The 22,942-nt window shown below is 36.5% G+C and overlaps 1 protein-coding gene across 2 annotated transcripts in view; it reads left to right on the top strand.

The window, feature by feature from the left end:
• Positions 1-22,942, top strand: part of GABRB3 (gamma-aminobutyric acid type A receptor subunit beta3) — a 251,422-nt gene that overhangs the window by 205,564 nt on the left and 22,916 nt on the right. For both annotated transcript variants that reach the window (XM_040493883.1, XM_040493884.1), the window contains exons 5-6: positions 2,458-2,540; positions 5,204-5,341. In XM_040493883.1, coding sequence (XP_040349817.1) covers positions 2,458-2,540; positions 5,204-5,341 — 221 coding nt within the window. The remainder of the gene's footprint in view (positions 1-2,457; positions 2,541-5,203; positions 5,342-22,942) is intronic.

Raw genomic sequence — 22,942 nt, 5'->3', positions numbered from 1 at the left:
GAGAGGTTTTGGAGTGCTGCACTCTTCTTGATTCCTCTTCCCACCCCTCCTTTCCCTTTTCTTACCTTTCTGTCCAAGTAGCACACAGACCTCTTTCCTTCATGTGTCATCCCTATGCTTACTTTTTGTACCATGAGTAGGCGCTCATGTCGTACTTTTCATCATGAAAGGGTTTCTCTGTTATTTCTTCCATAAGGAGAAGAGTAGTAATACATAGTTTTACCTTATTCTTCAAGTAAATTAGGAAAAGGGCTCAATTTTATAGGCAGTATTATGCCAGAATGAGAAGACGAGACAACAGGTATACTGGATACTGAATACCCTTTTATAGATTCTTCCAGCATCATGTTCCCCTTCCAGTAATGCCCATGAAACACACTACATAATGTCACAATAAGTGTGAGTCTCTAAACAATCTGGATATGTTTGTGTTCCTGTTTGTATCGGTGACACTGAGAATAAGAAAAACAAAATCGTAATCTCAATTATTGGCCCTTTCAAATGAATAGGTACCAAAATATGTAGGAACTTAAAAACTTGAATATTTCCAGTAGAGATGTTTTTCCTTTCCTCATAAAATTCATAATTTTAACAGAAATTTATTCTAATTTTGCCTTATAGACATCTTGTACGGATGTTGGGTTGTCAATATGCCATAAAACATGCCAGAATTTAAGTGTGAGGCTGGTTCTTCAGTTGTCTAGAAAGTCAGATGCTATGGAAAAATATACCAAAGAGCTAGGTGTTGACTTTGGATTATAGAATGTTATCCACTCCTTAGAATGATAATTGAAAGTGTTATGACATTTGGAAAGGACACACTTTCACCATTGGTATGGGCTTTATTGCATATGTCTCCATAGCACTTGCATACTATTTGTAGAGAATAATTTAGTATTTATCCATAATTGCCAAATATGTTGACATTTTCCCTCACTGTTCTTTTTGGCCATTGAAGAGTAGAACTTTTCTCAACCTGCTTCTTATCCATATGCTAATAGAAAGACATATTTTACTACTTCACTTATGTTAAATGAGACTAGCCCAACAGAATTGGCACATGCCTGGTGTTTTACTGGTGTTTTGATTAAGATCTGCTGATAGGAACAGAACTTTATCATGTAGCCCAAAATAGAATATTCATATGGAAGGCTATCTAGAGAAAGCTTATTACTGGGCTTCAAGAAAGGTGGAACATGGAAGGTGGTTGGGAATTCAAGGTAACTCGAATCTCAGGAAAAGACATTCTTACTTCTTCATTCTTCTGATCCACCATCTAATGGCTATAATGAGGGCTGGCAGTTACACATTCCACATAACTTATAAAAATGCTCTTCCTTCAAATATGTAGTACATGCCCTGCAAGGCCATGTTCTGTGATCCAGCCATAGTGACCACTATTTCCTCAACCATCTACTCTCTGCATTTTCTCTACCTCTATTATTCTTTCTCATGCCTCACTCTCCAATTTCAAAATGACATCAAAATCCTCTAATTCATGAACTTGCAAGGTCAGCTCTGTTCTTGCCCTGTCTTTAATTTACTTCCATGTAAGAGAATTCCTTTAGCTCCATTCTGCCTTTTAACTCAAGGCCACATCATAGATTCTTGATCAAGTAATGGTTCAGTCATCTGTAACTGTGGGTGGTATTCTAGAGAAAAAGAGTATAAAATATAGTGGCTGAATTGCATTTCAACTGAGGATTTGTGTAGGTTGGTTTTCCTAAAATGAAGCTGTAGACAGAGTTGGAAAATAACCTGACATTTCTAGAAGTGTTGTCTCTTAATGTACAGTTGATTTAACCATTGCGTGGTGGAGGTTTAACTGTCCTTGGACAGTTAATGATATAAATTCTTTCCTTGGCTGCAGATGACCTAAAGGAAAGCTAACCAACTCAATTTTCCTTCATAATTAATAACCAAATATTTTCTTTGAAAAGATATATGATCTCATGGTGAGAAACTCTGAATCATTAGGATCCAGCCCAAAAGACAACTATAATAAAATAGGATCAAGCAGAAGCTTGGCTGAGAGTTCCAAAGTGCAGCCTATGAATCTGTAGCTACATAGACATTCACATGGAAAATCAAAGAATTCAATCTTGATCTAATCAGTGATGTTCCTGCACATACGTTTTTTCTGTGCTATAAAACTGTGCTATAAAAATTGAAGACCAAAGCTTCCTTAGAAACACCTTCCTCTGCCGTAGATTATCCAAAGTCAACATGAGTAATTTTAAGAGATTTAAAGTTTTTATATTGCTTTTCTTGATAAAGCTGGACTATAGGATACTGAAAAGTTATTCATTCAGTACACATTATGAAATATGTTTAATCAGGTGTACTTTGAGGAAAGGATGCCCTACATGGACATTACTCATTGTTTAGCTGGAAGCAGTTTCTCTGCTACACTTTCTCATACCATCTTTAATATATGCCTTCATCTGTGTATTTCAGAATCACCACAACCGCAGCATGCATGATGGACTTGAGAAGATACCCCTTGGATGAGCAGAACTGCACGCTGGAAATTGAAAGCTGTGGGTATCTGTACTTCTTTTTCATTCACTGTATTTTAGGTATTGTCATTATTTGGCATCTTTTCCAAGGCATATATAATTTTCTTGCCATAGTTTTTAACTATCTTAAATACAGGAGGCTTAATCCTCCACTCCACAAATTTAACTGTCATGAGAGAGACAGAAACAGAGACAGAGAGACAGAGACAGAAACAGAGACAGAGACTCAGTATAAAGAAGTTCTCCTGTCTAATCTGATTAAGAGAGTCTGCTTGGTGTACTGAAATGTAAGAAAGCAAGCTCTCCTCACCTTGATCCATTCAGTGAGAAGAGAAAAAACACTGAGATGCAATTTTCTCACAATATGCTTCATCACACATGAGTGGCTCTACTCCTGGGAACCTGGGCAGTTGGAGTAAAACTCATTTCCCATCAGGAACTCAGCTTTACAAGCAAGCTATTCCTGCATTTTGGCAATTTTCTCAATTTTAAGAGATTCAGATGCCTTATTGGTATTTCAGTGCTGAATACATTTTTTGTGAGGGATGAAAACTGCATCTTTATTATCTAATAAACAAGTGTCCCTCCTGATACCTGAACTACATCTCCTGGCATATCCAGATGTTGCCTGTTTCTGTTGTTACTTATCCTGGTCTATCATAGATTGGTTTATAATTAGTCTCAGTTAGGTTTAGTCTTGTCATATTTCTTTAGGGGGAAGGCAAATGGCTGCAGTGTTACTGATGCATTTGTGGTGAGAAGTGAGTGTCATTGTGAGCAACTATACTGGGAAGTTGTGCTGGGTGTACACATGTTTTCATCCTGTATAGAACTGACCCCACTGTGCACCTCATTTCGACAGTATATCACTGTCAACTTTTCTGAGAGCCATGCTTTCAGAAAGTGGGGGACATGAAATCATGTCAAGTGATGAATAATGGAATCATCTGGGGAGATTTAGCATGGAGGACAGAAAGCTCAGTGGAAAAATGATGATTTCCCAGTAATTGAAGGTTTATCTTAGAAGTAAAGTGGATTCTGTATGGCCGGAAGGCACAACACCCAGTGAGGTGATGGAAATTTCAGGAAGGCAAATTTGGGACCTAAATAAGGAAGCAGCTCCTACTCCAAATCTCTGAACACATACTGAGTAGCCTCAGAGGGTGCAGATTCTGTTACTGTGATGTTTGAACTGAGGGGGAGAATGGGTAGGATGGTCTGTTATCAACTTCCTCAGAAAGTCAGGAATAATCCTTCACTTCGGAGCCATTAGAGAAAATCCATAGTTAAAGCATTTGAGTGGAAGAAAGGATTTTCTGGTGACCTGACTACACAAATATACAAATGTTTTTATTTAAGTCAAGATGGAAATGTGGGGAAGTGTGAGCCCCCACTCAAGGGGGAGGGACACACTACTGGGCACAGTATGCAGTCTGAGCTGCAGCCAGAAGACCAGTGGTGCCAGGCTGGGTGAGCGAGAGAAAGAGAGTGGATGTACTCACAATACATACAGGGTCCAGTTCTGTAGATTCTTCACATCCTTGTAAGGACTTTGGATTTATTTCACTAATTGTATTGGGAAACATTTGAGAGATTTAAGCAGAAGAGTGGCTTGGTAAGATGTGTGTGTTATGAACTGTTGTCATGATTGCCAGATGTGAATGGAATGTAAGGAAGTCAGAGAGAAGGGAGGAGACAAAAGTTGTAACCACCAGATCCAAGGAGAGAAGGCAGAAGATGGGACAAGGGAGATGACATTTGCCATGGAGAGCAGTCATGCCCATAGCTTTGGCCTATTTGTCAAATATTGAGTATCTGCCTTACATTGTATTACACATTCAAATTAAAAAAAAAAGTCTGTTATACTGATAGGATATTTTTCTCTAGGTCTAAGTTTTAATCAACCTTACTAATAAAGTTAACTTAATTCTGTGGAAGACTCTTGGGTGGTGCCAGAAACATCAGAATTGATTGTCCTATTGTCTCATTCTGAAGAAGCATTGATTGATTTATTACAAGGTGAACAATGTACACTATGCTAAGATCTGGGCTTGGAGCTACAATCCGGGTAATAAATACTACCCTTTCTAAGGTCCAATAGTATCCCAACCAAATGCATTTCTAAAGATGGCAGACCTCATAGCCAGAAACGTCTGATGAAGCCATATAAAAATACCAAGGAGGACCCTACTTTGCCCTGAAATTTTCTAATGTTATCAAACTTCAACATGTTAAATTCACCCTCAGTGTTTTAACTTTGTCATAGTTTTTGAGAGGAGTTGCTTTTCCAGAATTCCTTATACTTGAGGTTTAATTTTTTTCTTACAACCATCTTCTGCAGTGCTGTTAATATATATTTTAAATTCATTTCTATGCAACATCCAGTCCAACTCTATGATTAGGCTTTGCAAACAGAATTCTGGTGAGAGCATTCAGCCTCCCCAGCTCCTCTACTTCTCAGTGCTAGTGTGGTCTGAATGAAACAGCAGAGGTAGTAACCAAAAATATTCGAAAGTTAGTTCTTTGATGATGCTTTTTCTCATAGTTAAGCACATGGAACAAATCTACTTCAAATATGGGAAAGCTGTTATTTCATTTTATTAATTACAGTTTCTTTAGGCTTGCATGTAAACAAAATGAAGATTCTTCATTTCTGTCATGTCCCCACTTCTCTCTCATGGCAGATGGCTATACCACAGATGACATTGAATTTTACTGGCGTGGAGGTGATAAGGCTGTCACTGGAGTGGAGAGGATTGAGCTCCCTCAGTTCTCTATTGTGGAGCATCGTCTGGTCTCGAGGAATGTCGTCTTTGCCACAGGTGAGTCCTGTGTTCACTCACTGGAAGCCTAGGCAGTGATGGTCTCGTAATGAAACCATGCAGCTTACTCACAGAACTTGGTCATTCAAAGATGTACTGTCATCAGTAATTTATCTTAGGTACTCCTTTTCTCTGTGTCTAAAGGGATTGGTAAACTTTGATGGGAAGGAAAGATCACCTCACAAGGAGATGCATTCAGGGGATAGTTACTGAGAAGTTAAAAAGCTAGGGTGAATTTAACCAACCCACATATGGTAACATAAGAAACTCTCATTTCTGGGCAGACACAAATCCAGTGATAGCCTTGAAGTCAGACAGGAAGGGAGGAAGGAGAAGGAGGAAGATCTGAGGAAGTAGTGCTATTCCCCTCCCAGAAGTAAGATAACTTCACCCCACTTCTGGGGTAGCAGCCTTGGTGGTCCAAGAAATTGGGCCACCCTCAGTGAGTGATGCTTCTTGAAATATGATCATATTCTCCTTACACTATCTGGTTAAGGTTGCCCCAGCCTGGGTTTCATTGTCATCTTTGTTTCAACTATCTAAAGATTGAGAAGGTAATTTCTGCTATCCTGTCTGTCCTTGCTGAGGTTTCATTAAATTACAACTATGTGTATTTTAACATTGTGCAGTGTTTTCTTGTTACCCTTGCATTCCTTCTATATATATTGTAATTGAGGTAATAAACAAAAGCCCTTTTTAATCAGTAAGGTTTTATAAAGACCACAAACTCTGGTTTGAAAATGCTAAATAAAGACAGAGCTGGAACCTTCCACCTCGGCTTTCTCCTGTCAGTATAGCTTGAACAATGACAAGTTGGTGCCAATCAGCTCCAGTTCTGTGAGGGCATCCATAAAGCCCAAGGAAGCCCCTGTTCTTTCTGCCTGTTGCCTCTGGCTGGAATACCTGTGACCAACAGCCACCTGCCTCTCCTTTTCCTGGTCACCTCTGACTCATTCTTTAGCTTAGTCTAGATGCCATTTCCTCTGGGAAGACTTTTGGACTCTGCTCTGCTTACACACTTACACACTGCCTCCCCAAGCTGGATTAAGTGGCTGCTTTGTGTTGCCACAATACTGCTCTGCTGTGCCTCTCACCTCAAGGATACATCTCCATTAGGAGGGGCCTGTCCTGGTTATGGTTTACCCCTAATCCCATCCCCATCTTGTATAATGCCTGACATGTCCTAGGCATGCAGCAATAGTCCCTGGATAAATGAACAATGAGTCAAGCACCAACTTCCCTCCTCTCTACCCCAGCTTCTAAGAACCAATGAGACATGCTAAGTATAGACAAAAGCCCGAATGCTTAAGACACCAATCTGGCTCATTTTTATGCAGTTCTACTTTATCCTCTGTTGCAAGAGGTGCTACAGATATCCCTGTAGTCTCTAGAGGCACTCACGTCAGATGGACAGTAAGAGCCAGCAAATACATTGGCTTATTGTTAAGCAATGGTTTCTACAACCAAGAAATCTTCCCTGTGATGCATTGGATAAAATTCTTTACTGATTTTAGAACCAGGATTCAAATTGTTCCATGCTACAAGTGTTATGTGCAGATGTTCTGCTCAGAACATAAGAGTAGTGTTCTCTCAGTGGAATAATCTTCCCAAGACTGCCTTGGTCTTGAAAATTGCCATTGTGGCCATTAGTATGTTGCCTTGAGGATCTCTTACTGCATTTTCATGCAGCCTTATCAAAAAGATGGATGAGGTCTGTGTGCAGTGCTTCCATAGGAAAATGCAACCATTTAGAATGGCCTTCCTGAATCCTCTACCTCAAAACCACTAAGAGGCCTTTTTTTTTTCTAGATGCACTCTTTGTCTTTCTTTGAAGTATTTATATGGTAGAAAGTCTCCCAAATAGACACTACAGATGTGGGGGATAATATTTAAACTATGCATAGAGCAATCAGCCCATCAGAATGAAGTACAATGTCTTCTTTCTAGCACTTACCAAGTTCTGGCATTTGCAAGATATAAGCCAGGGACTCCGTATCAGTCAGTTACAAACCTCCCAACTTTCAAAGAGCTTGCACTTTATATTGTGTGTCAATTATACTTCAATAATAACGTTTTTTTTTAAAGAGCTTGCAGTTTAAAATTAGTCTAATTGGTCAATTCATAAGGAAGTGGCATAAACTACATTGTTAAAAAATATTTTAAAATTAAATGTTACACTGATTTGTTTTCCTTTCCACAAGTGTTCTTAATTAAAGAGATTTTGATCAGTCAACAGGATTGATCAGTCAATCAGGCTATAGGATTGAAGAATTCTGTAGCCTGATAGAATTCTCAAAAAAGGATTAGTTAAGAACAAACACTCTGGAAGTTTATTTGGACCAGCCAGAGTCCATGATGAGGATTAAATGTAATGCTCTCCACCTCTACTTCCACCTGGAGGTAAAACACAGAGCAGCCACATGAATCTGCAGGACAATGGGTGGAGGCAAGCTAGACTCAGGGGAGGCAAACAAAACATATAAGGTGCAAAATTTCAGATATTTATTCTCAGTATCATGCAAGTGAAATTTTGTTTTACCCTCCTAACCTTTGTCCTGCCACTTTGGGGATCTTACAGAAGGTCCTTTGCTGTGATTGCCTACAGGAAACTGTCCTAGTCCATCTCCAGGACATGAGGTTTAGGCTACAGGGAAGAGAACATGCAAAAGCAAGTTATGAATATTCACTCAACAATTGACATGAACTGGTTGTGGGACTGGGCCTGGCATCAAAGAGAGAAACAAGGAGTGTCTGGTCTCCTGGGATTTCTCATTAGGCCATCATGTTTCAGCAATATTCCCCTGATGATGTTACATAGTCCACTGTGTAAAGTAATGTTTAGTGAGAATTAAGCCACAGTAATAGAGCTGACTTAAATATGTTCAAGAGACACTATGTCTGGGGTTTTAAAACACAGATGCTGGAGAAGTCCTAATTGAAACTTGCTAGCAGTGTGACCCAGGGCAATTTATTTAACCACTTTGAAAAATAGGGATATTAATAATATCTCTTGGTAAGGTTGTTGGGAGGAATACATGAGTTAGGATAAACAAATAGCCTAGAATAGTGCCTATAGTAAGCATTTATTAGCTCTCACTAACTAAAATGTGGGATCAGGAAGGAGGCATATTCTGAGGAGTCTGAGAATAGATACTGTAGCGGCTGACCAGATCTTTGTATATATTGGAAAATTTATGACATTCTTCTCCTGAATGATTGGGCTTCTAATTACTTATCAGAGGATTTTAAGAGTAGGGATTGTCTTGGGTTCATATTTGTATCCATAAAACATTCCAGGACCTAGCCCACTCAATAGTTTGAAACCTGAGGGGTTATTGAATTTAGGAGAGGAAATCTGACCATCACTAAGTATGTGAACTCTTATTGAATGAATTATTTCTGCAAAAGAGATATTATAAAAATTTATGATATTATATATTCAAATATTTAATGTACTAAAATATTATGTATTTTTTAGAACTTTATTTCAACTTTATTTTTTTTCCAATATATGAAAATTATTGTCAAATTGGTTTCCATACAACACCAGTGCTCATCCCAAAAGGTGCCCTCCTTAATGCCCATCACCCCCCCTCCCCTCCCTCCCCCCCCCCCATCAACCCTCAGTTTGTTCTCAGTTTTTAAGAGTCTCTTATGCTTTGGCTCTCTTCCGCTCTAACCTCTTTTTTTTTTTTCCTTCCCCTCCCCCATGAGTTTCTGTTAAGTTTCTCAAGATCCACATAAGAGTGAAACCATATGGTATCTGTCTTTCTCTGTATGGCTTATTTCACTTAGCATCACACTCTCCAGTTCCATCCACGTTGCTACAAAAGGCCATATTTCATTCTTTCTCATTGCCACGTAGTACTCCATTGTGTATATAAACCACAATTTCTTTATCCATTCATCAGTTGATGGACATTTAGGCTCTTTCCACAATTTGGCTATTGTTGAGAGTACTGCTATAAACACTGGGGTACAAGTGCCCCTATGCATCAGTACTCCTGTGTCCCTTGGGTAAATTCCTAGCAGTGTTATTGCTGGGTCATAGGGTAGGTCTATTTTTAATTTTCTGAGGAACCTCCACACTGTTTTCCAGAGCGGCTGCACCAATTTGCATTCCCACCAACAGTGCAAGAGGGTTCCCGTTTCTCCACATCCTCTCCAGCATCTATAGTCTCCTGATTTGTTCATTTTGGCCACTCTGACTGGCATGAGGTGATATCTGAATGTGGTTTTGATTTGTATTTCCCTGATAAGGAGTGACGTTGAACATCTTTTCATGTGCCTGTTGGCCATCCAGATGTCTTCTTTAGAGAAGTGTCTATTCATGATTTCTGCCCATTTCTTCACTGGGTTATTTGTTTTTCGGGTGTGGAGTTTGGTGAGCTCTTTATAGATTTTGGATACTAGCCCTTTGTCCGATATGTCATTTGCAAATATCTTTTTCCATTCCGTTGGTTGCCTTTTCGTTTTGTTGGTTGTTTCCTTTGCTGTGCAGAAGCTTTTTATCTTCATAAGGTCCCAGTAATTCATTTTTGCTTTTAATTCCCTTGCCTTTGGGGATGTGTCGAGTAAGAGATTGCTACGGCTGAGGTCAGAGAGGTCTTTTCCTGCTTTCTCCTCTAGGGTTTTGATAGTTTCCTGTCTCACATTCAGGTCCTTTATCCATTTTGAATTTATTTTTGTGAATGGTATGAGAAAGTGGTCTAGTTTCAACCTTCTGCATGTTGCTGTCCAGTTCTCCCAGCACCATTTGTTAAAGAGACTGTCTTTTTTCCATTGGATGTTCTTTCCTGCTTTGTCAAAGATGAGTTGGCCATACATTTGTGGGTCTAGTTCTGGGGATTCTATTCTATTCCATGGGTCTATGTGTCTGTTTTTGTGCCAATACCATGCTGTCTTGATGATGACAGCTTTGTAGTAGAGGCTAAAGTCTGGGATTGTGATGCCTCCTGCTTTGGTCTTCTTCTTCAAAATTACTTTGGCTATTCGGGGCCTTTTGTGGTTCATATGAATTTTAGGATTGCTTGTTCTAGTTTCGAGAAGAATGCTGGTGCAATTTTGATTGGGATTGCATTGAATGTGTAGATAGCTTTGGGTTGTATTGACCTTTTAACAATATTTATTCTTCCAATTCATGAGTACGGAATGTTTTTCCATTTCTTTATATCTTCTTCAATTTCCTTCATAAGCTTTCTATAGTTATGTATTCAAATATTTAATGTACTAAAATATTATGTATTTTTTAAAAAATACATATAAAACCTCTTTGTACCTGGGGAGGAAATTAAGTACCCCTTTGCTTAGGAAAAGGGAGTCGTGTTCCATAGGTGTGTTTTATTTTTTTTGAGAGGTAGATAGAGGGGCAGAAGGAGTGGGAGAGAGAGAATTTTAAGCAGGTTCCACACTCAGCATGGAGCCCAACACAGGGCTCTATCTCACTGACTTGAGCCAAAACCAAGAGTGGGACACTAAACCGACCTAGCCACCCAAGCGCCCCTCCCCCCCCCGTAGGTGTATTTTAAAGACAACAAAGAAATGACTGAGTTAGTTCATATTAACAAATAATTATTCAGTTACTACCATTATTCAATAAATAGTTTTGTTTTGTTTTGTTTTGTTTGGAAAAAAATCAACCCTTTTAAACTCGAAAGAAAATGAAGCAAGCCTACATTACTCTAACTTCTAACCATAATGGCATGCTGTATTATAATTTATAGCACCTTGTTTTAAGCATTTTTCACTAATGTTCCTTGAAGACTGGTGATAGACAAATAAATTAGCCCAAGTTAAAGTTTAGGAAAACTGAAGTTCAAGAATGATAACAATTTGGGGCCCCTGAGTGGTTCAGTCAGTTAAGCATCCAACTTTGGCTTAGGTCATGATCTCGAGGTTTGGTTCCTGAGTTTGAGTGCCACATCAGGCTCTGCGCTATTAGCAGAGATCCTATGTCTCCCTCTCTCTCTGCCCCTACCTTGCTCTCTCTCTCTCCCTCAAAAATAAATACACATAAATAAAGAATGATAATAATTTGATCAAAGTTGCATAGTAAAGATAGAAAGGATGACGATTCTCATGTTTCTTAAGGAATAAGTACCCCTAATGCATTTTGACAAAGATTTTAAAAACTAGCCTTTTTATGCTTTATTTTAAATGATCATTTTCATCAATTTTACATATTAATGTTATAAGGGTTCTTACAAAACAGGTGAATATGTAGTTGGGATAACAAACAATGAACACAGTGCCTGCTTTTAGAGTCTGTGCCACTCTCTCCTTCACATGCCTATGTTAATAGGCCATGTGTTCTTGATGAACAGTGCTTTATGCAGGTTTCCAAAAACTGATAATGGGATTGGAGGCCTCCACAATCCCAATCCAGGGCCCTACAATTGCTTCATCCAATACCCAGAAATACTTGGTGGCAAGAAATGTGCCTCTGCCTTCCTATTCATCCTGCACTTTGCTGCCAGATTAGTAGCTGAGGAACACTGTTTGCATGAAGCCATTACCCAGCTCCAAATGCTTTGATGACTACCCTTTGTCTGCAGAGTACGATTAATACTCGTTGACCTTGAATCCATATGTTGCACCAACCTGTCTCTTCAGTTTAGCTCACAAATGTCCCCAGTATGAAGCCATCCTGATAGTTGTTGCATCTAACTCTTTTACTCTCCTCGAAGCACATGCTCCTGCATTCTGCCTAAAGACTTTCACTTCTGTTATAGCCTCCACTTGATATATTTTCTGTTTTTCTTATCCAAATCTTGTATGTTTATCAATGGACAGTTCAACCACCAACACCTCCACTTAGCTTTCCTTGAGCGTATCTGTCAATTATCTTTCCTTTGGAAAACTTGGTATCACACTCTACCTGTATCATTCCTTTATCAACTGTCAAATATTATTAATTTCTGTCAAATATTATTACTGCCACTCTCATATATGTCAGGCATACAATAAATATATTTTCAATTATTTTTTTGGTTCATAAATTGGTGCTCAGTATTTTCACAACATGCCCACGTCCCAAATATAGATTCTTCTTGAAAGTCAGAGAGGAGGGGGGCACCTGGGTGGTTCAGTTGGTTAAGCATCCAACTCTTGATCTCAGCTCAGGTCAGGTTACAATCCCACAGTTTGTGAGTTGGAGTGGGGCATCGGGCTGCTCTCTGACAGCATGGAGCCTGCTTGGGATTCTGTCTCTCCTTCTCTCTGCCCCTCTCCTTCTCTCTCTCTCTCAAAATAAATAAATAAACTTAAAAAAAAGTCAGAGAAGAGAAAAAAGAAAGTAAATTATTTTAATTAGGCTTATTGTGTGTCATTCGTTGTTCCAATCTACTGGATTTCCCGGGAAGTCCTGGATCTATTACAAGTATTCCTTATTGATCCAGAATTATATTTATTTTTTTAATAATTAAAGCACAGTTGACACACATTTTTACATTAGTTTCAGGTGTACAACATAATGATTTGACAACTCTCTATACGTTATGCTATACTTACCACAAGTGTAACTACCATGTCACCATACGACACTATTACAATACCATTGACTATATTCCCTGTGCTGTACATATTCATCCCTGTGACATATTCATTCCGTAACTGGAAGTTTGTTTCTTTTCATCCCCTTCACCCATTTTGTCTATCTCCTTCCCCTTCCCCTCTGGCAACTATTAGTTTCTTCTCTATATTTATATATCTGTTTCTGCACTGTTCATTTGTTTGTTCATTTGTTTTGTTTTTAGATTCCACATATAAGTGAAATCATATGGTATTTGTCTCTGTCTTTGTTATTGCATATGGCAAGATCACATACTTTTTTTAATTTTTTAATGTTTATTTATTTTTGAGAGACACAGAGAGAGAGTGTGAGCAGAGGAGGGGCAGAGAGAAAGGGAGACAGAATCTAACAGGCTCCAGGCTCTGAGCTTGATCTCATACTTTTTAATGAAAGGGTATATGAAGTGAGTTCTCAGATTATTCCTTGGCACCTACAATCTATAGGATTAAGCCAAATCTGAAAACATGCCTGAGTAAGGCTTTCTAAGAAAAAGGAAGCCAGATTAAAAGGAAGACAGAAGAAAAAAGAGAAAGAATACAAGGGTGGGGGATCCTCTCCCTCCTGCAACTTGATACCTAAATGTGAGCTACATGGCATTCTCTTTCTCCTTTAACCATTAAAATAAATTTATTTACTATAGTCAATGTATTTCTATTTAATCTGTCATCTACTTCTGTGAGATCCATTAAGGATCTATGGTAGAATATCAGAAAATACTGAAAAGTATTTTTAAAATAAGTGGAAACAAATTAGTCTTAGAAATTCTTTGGATTGAAATCTGAAAAAAAAAAAAAAGATTGGCCTTCTATATAAGCCTTTAGGAATAATGTAAGAAATCTTTGCTGAACCTAACTTTTTTTTTTTTTCAACGTTTATTTATTTTTGGGACAGAGAGAGACAGAGCATGAACGGGGGAGGGGCAGAGAGAGAGGGAGACACAGAATCGGAAACAGGCTCCAGGCTCTGAGCCATCAGCCCAGAGCCCGACGCGGGGCTCGAACCCACGTGAACCTAACTTTTAAACCTCTTCTAGATTGACAATTCTTAATCATTTAAAAGTTGAGGTCTGAAATATTCTCTTAAAAATGTTTAACAAAGCATTCTTCCTAAAAATGGTTAGAATTTTTCCATGCTTTATAATTTTATACAAAGACATAGATTGTTAGATTTTTTTTTACTTTAATGATAACTTTTATAACTTTTCTGTATGAGCACATATAGAAAAATACTTACAATATAAATGCAGAGCTAACTGAATTACCAGAAAGTGAGCAATCCTATAACTGCAATTAGGTGAAAAAGTAGAATGTTACCAGAACCCCAAAATCTCCACTATGACTCCACCTAATATCCTTACCTCCCTCCTTCTCAAAGAAAACTATTATCTTGTCACAATATAATGACATTTGTGTTTTTGTTTTGTTTTTTGTTTTGTTTTGGTTTTGTTTTGGTTTTTGTTTTTTTTTTTTTGAATTTTGTGTTTTTGAACCTTATTTGATAGGATAATAGAGTTTGAATTTAACTGAACATTATGTTTATGAAATCCATCCATGTCACTGTGTTTCATTTATTTTCTTTGCTATATTACTATGCAATTACACCACATTTTATTTATCCACTCTATTGTGGGTACAGATTTATGAATAATGCTACTGTGAACACTCTTGTACTTGTTTTTGTGTGTGTATGTGAATATATGCACAGGCAAACATTGACTGTATACCTGGAAGTGTAATTGTGAATGTTGAAGTTTAATGATCATGCCAAACTGTTTTCCAAAGTGATTCTGCCAATTTATGTTCATACGAGTAATGCATGAGTGTTCCTTTTGCCCACATCCTTGCCAACATTTCACATGGAAGTTACTGGCTGGGCGTTGGGTGGTTTTTTGTGGTTTTAACTTCCATTTCTCTGAGTACTAGTGAGATTGAGCACCTGTCTTTATTGGTTATTTGGAGATCCTCCTTTGTGAATTACTTGTGTAATTCTTTTTTGTGAATTATCTGTCATTAATTTGAGTTATTTATAGATTTTAGATGCAAGCTGGTTATAGGTCACAGTGTGTTACAAAAATGTACTTTTTTACATTGAAACCTACAGTCCACATGCAATTGATTTTTGTGAATGGTGTGAAGTATGGGTCAGGTTTTATTATTTTCCACAGCACCATTTGTTTTACAGCAACACATTTGTCATAAATTTAATGTGCATAGATCTGTTTTTGAACTTTATATTCTGTATCATAGGTTTATTTATCTATCTTGTACCCTTAACTCACAGTGTTAATTACTGTAGCTTTAAGTAGAGCAGATCCTTTATTTACTGTTTACAATTGACTTTACCATTTACTCGTTATTTATTTTTAACTTGATTATTTTGGTCCTTATATTTCCATGTCACTTTTATAATCAGATCATTAATTTTCACTGAAAAAGTGCTTTGGCTTTTTATTAGGAATACATTAATTTGGTGAAAGGCATATCATTATAATTTTTTCCAATCTGTAGTATATTTTATCTCCATTTACTTAGGTCTTCTTTAATTTGAGGTAATAACATTTTAGGATTTTCTGTATAAAAATCTTGTACATATTTGCTAAACTTTTCTAGATGTTTGATATTTTTCTGATGCAAGTATACATGCTGAAAATTTTTAGCATTATTTTTTGTTGTGATATATATAAGAACACAATGATTTTATATTGAATGGCCTTGCTAAAGTATTTATTACTTCTGATAATGTATCTGAGATGGTCTTTTTACCTCTTCCCAAACACTGTAGAGACCTTTGTGCATTTTAACTATTTCCTCATTTGACCTACATATGCTGTTGTCATTATATATTATAACTTTATATATATATTTAAAACCCTATATGATATTATTATTGTTAAATGCAGTATATGTTCACTTAGATATAATTATAAATGTCCTGTTTTCTTTGTTATTTATTTTATCTCTAAGTCACTATCTGTGAATGTTTCCTTCTGCCTATAAAACATTTTTGTTTTTTGTTTTGTTCTGATTTGTTTTGGTTTTTGCCTAAAGAACATTTGAAAAATATTTTCTTTAGTCTGAGTCTCCTGGTCACAAATTTCTTCTAGGTTTTTTTTCAAAACCATATATGACCTATATATTCTTGTAGGATTGTTCCAGAAATTTTGGTTGACAATTTTTTTTCTTTTCCATTTGAAGATATTATTTCATTGTCTCTGGCTTCCACTGTTTATATTGAGAGGACACTTGTTGGTCTAATTGGTGCTCTCAAATTAATTTGTTTTTCTCCCCCTTCTAGGATTTTTTTAAATTTTTTTCTCTTTGATTTTGATTTCATTGGTATTTATGATGTACCAAGATATGGTTTTGTCTATAATTATTTTCTTGGAATTTATAGATCTTCTTGAATCTTTGGCCTTTCAGCACTTTTGGAGCATTCTTAGTCATCACTGCTTTTGCTCTATTCTCTCTCTGTGGTTTTCTTCTAGGATTCCAGTCTCAATTCCAGTTTTATAACTCCAGCACAAATCTCACTGTATCTTCTGTATATCTCAGCCCCCTTTTTGGAATTTTCATTTTATTTTCTCTTCATGCTTCACTCTGGAAATTTTCTTCTGACTCATCTTTCAGTCCAACAATTTCCTCCTTATTTGTGTTTAATCTGTTATTATCCATGGGGAAATTGTGGATATAATTCAAAATTTATGATGATGTTTTCTTTCCTCAAAGTGAATGTATGTTAACTCTGTCAGACACTAGAGGCATTAGCAATCCCGGACAGGTGATGTTGAGTTCAGATTCAGTCCTTGTATATGGGTTAATCCTTCCGGTTTATCTTGACTTCTTGGACAAAGCTCTTTGGAATCCCTGCTTGTTTTCTGTCCCTAGTTTCTGCTCATTTAGTCCATGATCTGTCAGATGTCCTAATTAGCTTCTCATCTTTCTCTTCTAGAAAGTATGTGTTTCAGCTACCTGAAATGTGGCTCACCTCTCTGTTTCTTTTTCCCCCAGAACTTGCCCCACATTTTTACTAGCTTGCTATTTCTCCAGTGCCTTCAAGGAGATATATTTAAATTTTGTCCATTATCCTCTAGTTGTTTCCAGTGGAAGTGCTACCTATCTATAATACTCAAACACCATGGTTTTTTCCCCCACTCCTCTTTATTTTTTCAGAAAAATTTATAGTTGTTTTAATATTTAATTCTTACTTAGTTTAGACTATTAATACATGAGAGTAAAAAAGAAAAAAATAGTATACATTTTGTAATCACATTTTGGAAAATATAATTTTGGATTTTTCCAATAATGTTATGTAGAGGAAAAACTTATATTGAACAGTGTGCAATAGAGTAAAGTGCTGTAAAGCTCAAAGGAGATCTGACTCTGGTTGTAACAATAAAAAGCTGTGGAAATGTTAGGGAAGCACTTGAATAGCAGTAAGGGAATCAGGTTAAAAGAAATATTACATTACATTTATTTTAATAAATATATTCAACTAGTTAATAATCTAAGAGTTCCTTAAATATCACTCTGGACTCAAGATCACCAGATTGAGACTTCATCTTTTGCATTGGTCTTGAATGTATATTCTGCTAACCAGCAAAGTTTGGGATGTACAGTTTTTGCCATATCTGAAATTTACTCCTAACTTTTTAGTTTTGTTTCAGCTAAAAGACTGAAATTTTTGCTAGATACATGAAAAACATGTTTTTTAATATGCTTCTTTAATTGTGTCATGTTTTTATTTCTCTTCCTTTTTTCTGGGGTACATTTGGACTGATATTTTCGGGGTTTATTTCAAAATACTTCTGCCAAGATTAGAAGAAAGAAAAAGAGAAGAATTCCAAAATGAATGATAATGAACATTTCTGTTAAGATATGTGAATTTTCTATTCTTCAAAAATCAATTTTCAAAATGCAATTGTGCTTTTCATTAATGTTTATGACAGATTACAAATATTTTTAAAGTCTGCATGTCACATTGTTAATACATTCACTTAATTTTCTCTAAAGTCCATTGTGAGATCCATGCTTTAGTGAACTAAAGCCCTGTGATCAACTTACTGTCCATTGAGTCTATAAATAACATCTACTAGAGGTCTAGAGAAAGTATTATATGAAATATTAAAAGAAGGAATTATCATCTCTATCTTACTTACAATATAATCTAACCTTAAATTCTAGAGGCAAATTCCCATTCTTTTTTTCCTCCTACTGATTTTTGTTAGAAGGATCCTAAGAGACAATTCATCTCTGCTTCCTAGACAAATACTAATTCTTCAGTCCAAAATGGTGGGACCAAAGCAAGCTTACTCTCAGTGCTAAATGAGAGTTTAGCTATCTCATCTTGCTAATATGAAATCATTTTCCTTTAAGGGCTCCTGCCCTATCAAACATGTCTCACCACAGAAGCCAGATATCTTCAGAAATTCATTGTCCTGCACTTCCTTTGCAAAAAAAAAAAAAAAAAAAAAAAAAAAAAAAAAAAAAAAAAAAAAAAATCAAAAATCTTGTCTACCTTTACCTTTTGAACTTAATTTTAAAACTACCGCACATTTTTTTTAATGCTCAATGGTAAGGATTCATAGATTATAGAATCCTGAGCATAGAAGGCACCATAGAGGAAGAAAAGGAAAGGAAGAAGCAGCAACATTCAGTATTTACTGAATGTGTATTTGGGGCCAGATAGTAAGTTTGTTAATTAATATAAATTAAGTCATTTAATTTCCAGTAAGATACATGAAATAGACATTCTTTTTTTTTCTTTTAAGAGATTATCAAAATATAATTTAGATACCATAAAGTTCACCCATTTAAATTATATAGCTCAATAATTTTAATGTATTTACAGAGTTGTATAATCATGACCACATTCAATTTCAGAATATTTTCATCAACTCAAGAAGAAACCTTGGGGGTGCCTGGGCAGCTCAGTCAGTTAAGTGTGAGACTTCAGCTCAGGTCATGATCTTGGGGTCCATGAGTTTGAACCCCACAACAGGCTCTGTGCTGACAGCTCAGAGCCTGGAACATGCTTTGCATTCTGTGTGTCCCTCTCTCTCTGTCCCTTCCCTGCTCTCTCTCTCTCTCTCAAAAATAAACATTTAAAAAAATAAACCCTGTGCCCATTAGCAGACACTCCCCATTTCCCTCTACCTACCCCCCAGCCTTGGGCAACCACTAACCTCATTTCTGTTTCTGTGGATTTGCTTATTCTGTGTATTTTATATAAATTGAGTCATACACTATATGGTCCTTTTGTGACTGACTTCTTTCACTTAGCGTGATGCTTTGAAGTTTCATCCATGTTATGTCATGTATCAACACTTCATTCCTTTTTATTGCTGAATAACATCCCATTGTATGAATATATCATATTTTGTTTAACCATTCATCATTGATGAACACTGGGCTATTAAAAATAGGGTTGCTACGAATATTCATGTACAAGTTTTTCTGTAGATATGTTTCCATTTCTCTTAGGCATGTGCTTAGGATTGGAATTGTTGGATCATATAGTAACTATATTTAACTCTTTTGAAGGACTATCAAACTGTTTTTCCAAAGTGATGGCACCATTTCATATTCCCAAGAGCAGTACATGAAGGTTTTAATTTCTCCACATCCTTACCAACACTTGCTATTGTCTTTTTTTTATATTGAAATATAATTGACACACAATTTTACATTAGTTTCAGGTATACAACATAGTGATTACATAGCTCTATACATTAGACTATGTTCACAATTGTAGTTACCAGCTGTCACCATACAACTGTTACAATACCATTGAATATGTTCCCTATTCTGTACCTTTCATCCCCATTATGTATTCTTTCCATAACTGGAAGCCTGTATCTCCCATTCCCCTCACCCATTTTGCCCACCACTCCCCCACACACACCTCTTCCCTCTGGCAACCAGTTTTTTCCCTGTATTATGGGTCTGTTTCTGCAGTGTTTGTTTATTTTATTCATTTATTTAGCTTTTTTTTAGATACCACATATAAGTAAAATCATATGGCATTTGTCTTTCTCTGTTTGACTTATTTCACTTAGCATAATACCATCTATGTACATCCATGTTGTCATAAATGCCAAGGATCTCATTCTTTCTTATGGTTGAGTAATGTGTGTGTGTGTGTGTGTGTGTGTGTGTGTGTGTCTGCGTGTCTGTGTGTCTGTGTGTGTGTGTATGTCTGTTTTCTTTATCCATTCACCTATGAACGGACATTTAGTTTACTTTCATATCATGGCTATTGTAAATAATCTTGCAATAAATATAGGGATACATATACGTTTTCCAATTTTTTGTATTCTTTGGGTAAGTAGCCATTAGTGGAATTATCAAATCATATATTTCTATGTCTGTCTTTTGATTGTAGTCATCCTAGCAAGTATGAAGTGGTATCTCATTGTGATTTTGATTTGCTTTCTTCTAAAAAGTAATAATGCTGAGCATCTTTTTATGTGCTTATTGGATACTTTCTCCTGTGGAGAAATGTCTATTTAAGTCATTTGCCCATATTTAAATTGGGTTGTGTTTTTTTAAGCCTTCTTTATATATTATGGATATAAGATCCTTCTCAAATATATGATTTACAAATATTTTTTCGCATTCTGTGGGCTGTGGTTTTATTTTCTTATAGTTCACTTTGCAGATTAATAGCTTGTAATTTTGATGAAGCATTACTTATCTTTTTTTTTTTTTACTGTGATATTCTTGCCCTATTTCAACACAAGGAAACTGAGGGTTTGATCAGATAATCAGCTTACCAAAGGAATATTCCAAATAAACCATGAGGCTGAACCTAAACTCTTAGACACCACCACCCTTTGCTCCAGAGTCATGTGATACAATATTCTTGTTTTACTGTGGAGAATCAGAATGAGAATCATTGCCTATTGAAACAATCTGAAAACATTTTTCTCAAGTTCCAGTTCTATTTTTCCTCTTTTTTTTTCTTTCCTCTTTCATATATGTTCTCCCCTTCATGCATTTTTTTGAACATAAAATAATTACGGTGACTAGTAATAGGAGGAAGAAAATTAGTAACACTATTTTGAGTTTTAGGTTGTGTTATGAATTGAAAAAAGTAGATTATAAATGAATGAGACAGTATGATAAAAAAAATAAAAACTCAAGAGCAGCACTGAGAGCTCACAAAACTTTTAGGCAATGGTGGGAGAGCCCCTCACAGTGGCCACCTTAAAGAGGGAGATGCACATGTGTGTAGGTCAGCTCTGCTGCAGTTGCTAAAATATCAGCTTATTATTTTATGGACACATTTGAGTGGCTCTCTCCCTCCACAAAGGTGACATGATACTCTGTGTCGACATTTTAAATGACATCTTCAACAATATTAATGCTTTAGAGCACAATATTAAATTAGGCTAGATTCCGTACCCAGAGCCTTGTTTTTGGCATAACTTTTAGTGCGTCTGAGGAGAAAGGGTTGAGATCAGCATCTTCAATAGGTAGTTTTGCCAAGGAAGCCCTGAACTGGAACAATGCACTTGTGTTCAGGGACTGTTCCTCTCTTTGTTGGCTCAGCAACTACTTGGGAACCTGACCACATCTGCATTGGCACACAGGCTTTAGGGCTTCTGTGCCTTTCTGTTGTAATTTTTAAGCTCTATTGCTGTTTTGAAGGGTATGTCTTAGTGTAGCTGACTCACTACTTCTCAACTTTATTAACCACTAGCTATGTGGGGAGATTTCCCATAGATACAGCATACATCATGGCATTCACCCTGAATGTAAGGACTTTGTTTAACAAAGCTACAAAAAGACTTTATGTGCTCTTTAAGATGCATATCCAATGACAAAGGCCTTGACCTGAAACAGGTCTTAATATATCTTAGAACTCATGTTTATTAACATTCTAAGGCCTATTTCTCATGGTGTATTGAAAGGCTTTTCTTCATTTGCCCTAGTGAGTCTTTTACCTTGAACGCTCTCCTGCTTCCCTGCCTGAAAAGAATTGTATTCAACCAGGAATAGTATCTTGGTTCAGATGCTATGAAACGTCCCCTGCATCACCAAATCTCATGCTCTAGAATATCTTTCTATCTCCAGCAAGACTCTTACTCTGTTTTACCAGGGCCAAACTGTATGAGTCTTTCTCTGACATGGATTAGGACCTAGATGAGAATGTAGAACCCCTTCTTATTCATTTGTTGTCTGCTCCCTTCACCATCCCCACCTCTGCGATTATGAGACTAGAATGTGTGGGGCATATGGTGAATGCCTAAAACTTTTTTTTTTATTTGAAGTATCACTTCGGTTTCAATAAGTAGAATGTATTTACTCTACAAACATAAGAAAGTGGAATATTTCTGAAATCTAATTTTTGCATTATGAATTCTGTTATTCTAAATTCTGTGTTATATCTTGGAAAATTTCCAGAGATCAAGTTATTTTTCAAGTGAGATTAGTATTCCCTTCCTCAAGGTTATAATGATTTTCCAAATATTTGACTTTGCATTCATTTCACTGACCTCCCTATTACAGGGGGCAAGTATTCCCAATAGTGTTAATCATACTTCATTGAATAGGTATCAACATTTGCTTCCGTTGGGAACAATTTCCCTGAAGACTGTGTACTTTGGAAAATATTAAGCAATTTGATGTAGAAAAATGAAAGTTGGGCAATAAGATAGATTATATTATCACTCAAAAAAAAGTTACTCATCTCCTCTGGGAAAGGACTAAACTCTTACTCCAATGACATAAAGATTGACAGTAGGACTTGCTCTAGACAAGAAAGTGTAAGGGGGAGTATGTGTGGCACTTCTACCATGGTATCCAGCAGTGTTCCAGATACAGAAAGCTAAGTGGATACACAAGAAAATAAAAATCTTTGTTTTAAGCTATAGAGATCTGGGGTTCTTTTTGTTATTGCAACATAAACCAACCTATCTTGACAAATACAGAAACTATTCCAGTATAGTGGATAGAGTGAGACATAACTGAAACAAGAGCAGCAAATGATTAAGTGATAAGTAAAGCCTGAGATTGTCATTAAATTTCAAA

The sequence above is a fragment of the Herpailurus yagouaroundi genome, unplaced genomic scaffold (assembly GCF_014898765.1).
Source record: "Herpailurus yagouaroundi ecotype Mexico unplaced genomic scaffold, PumYag 185, whole genome shotgun sequence".
Lineage (NCBI taxonomy): Eukaryota > Metazoa > Chordata > Mammalia > Carnivora > Felidae > Herpailurus > Herpailurus yagouaroundi.
Note: the sequence above shows the minus strand (reverse complement) of the source record. Positions and strands in the feature narration are given on the sequence as shown.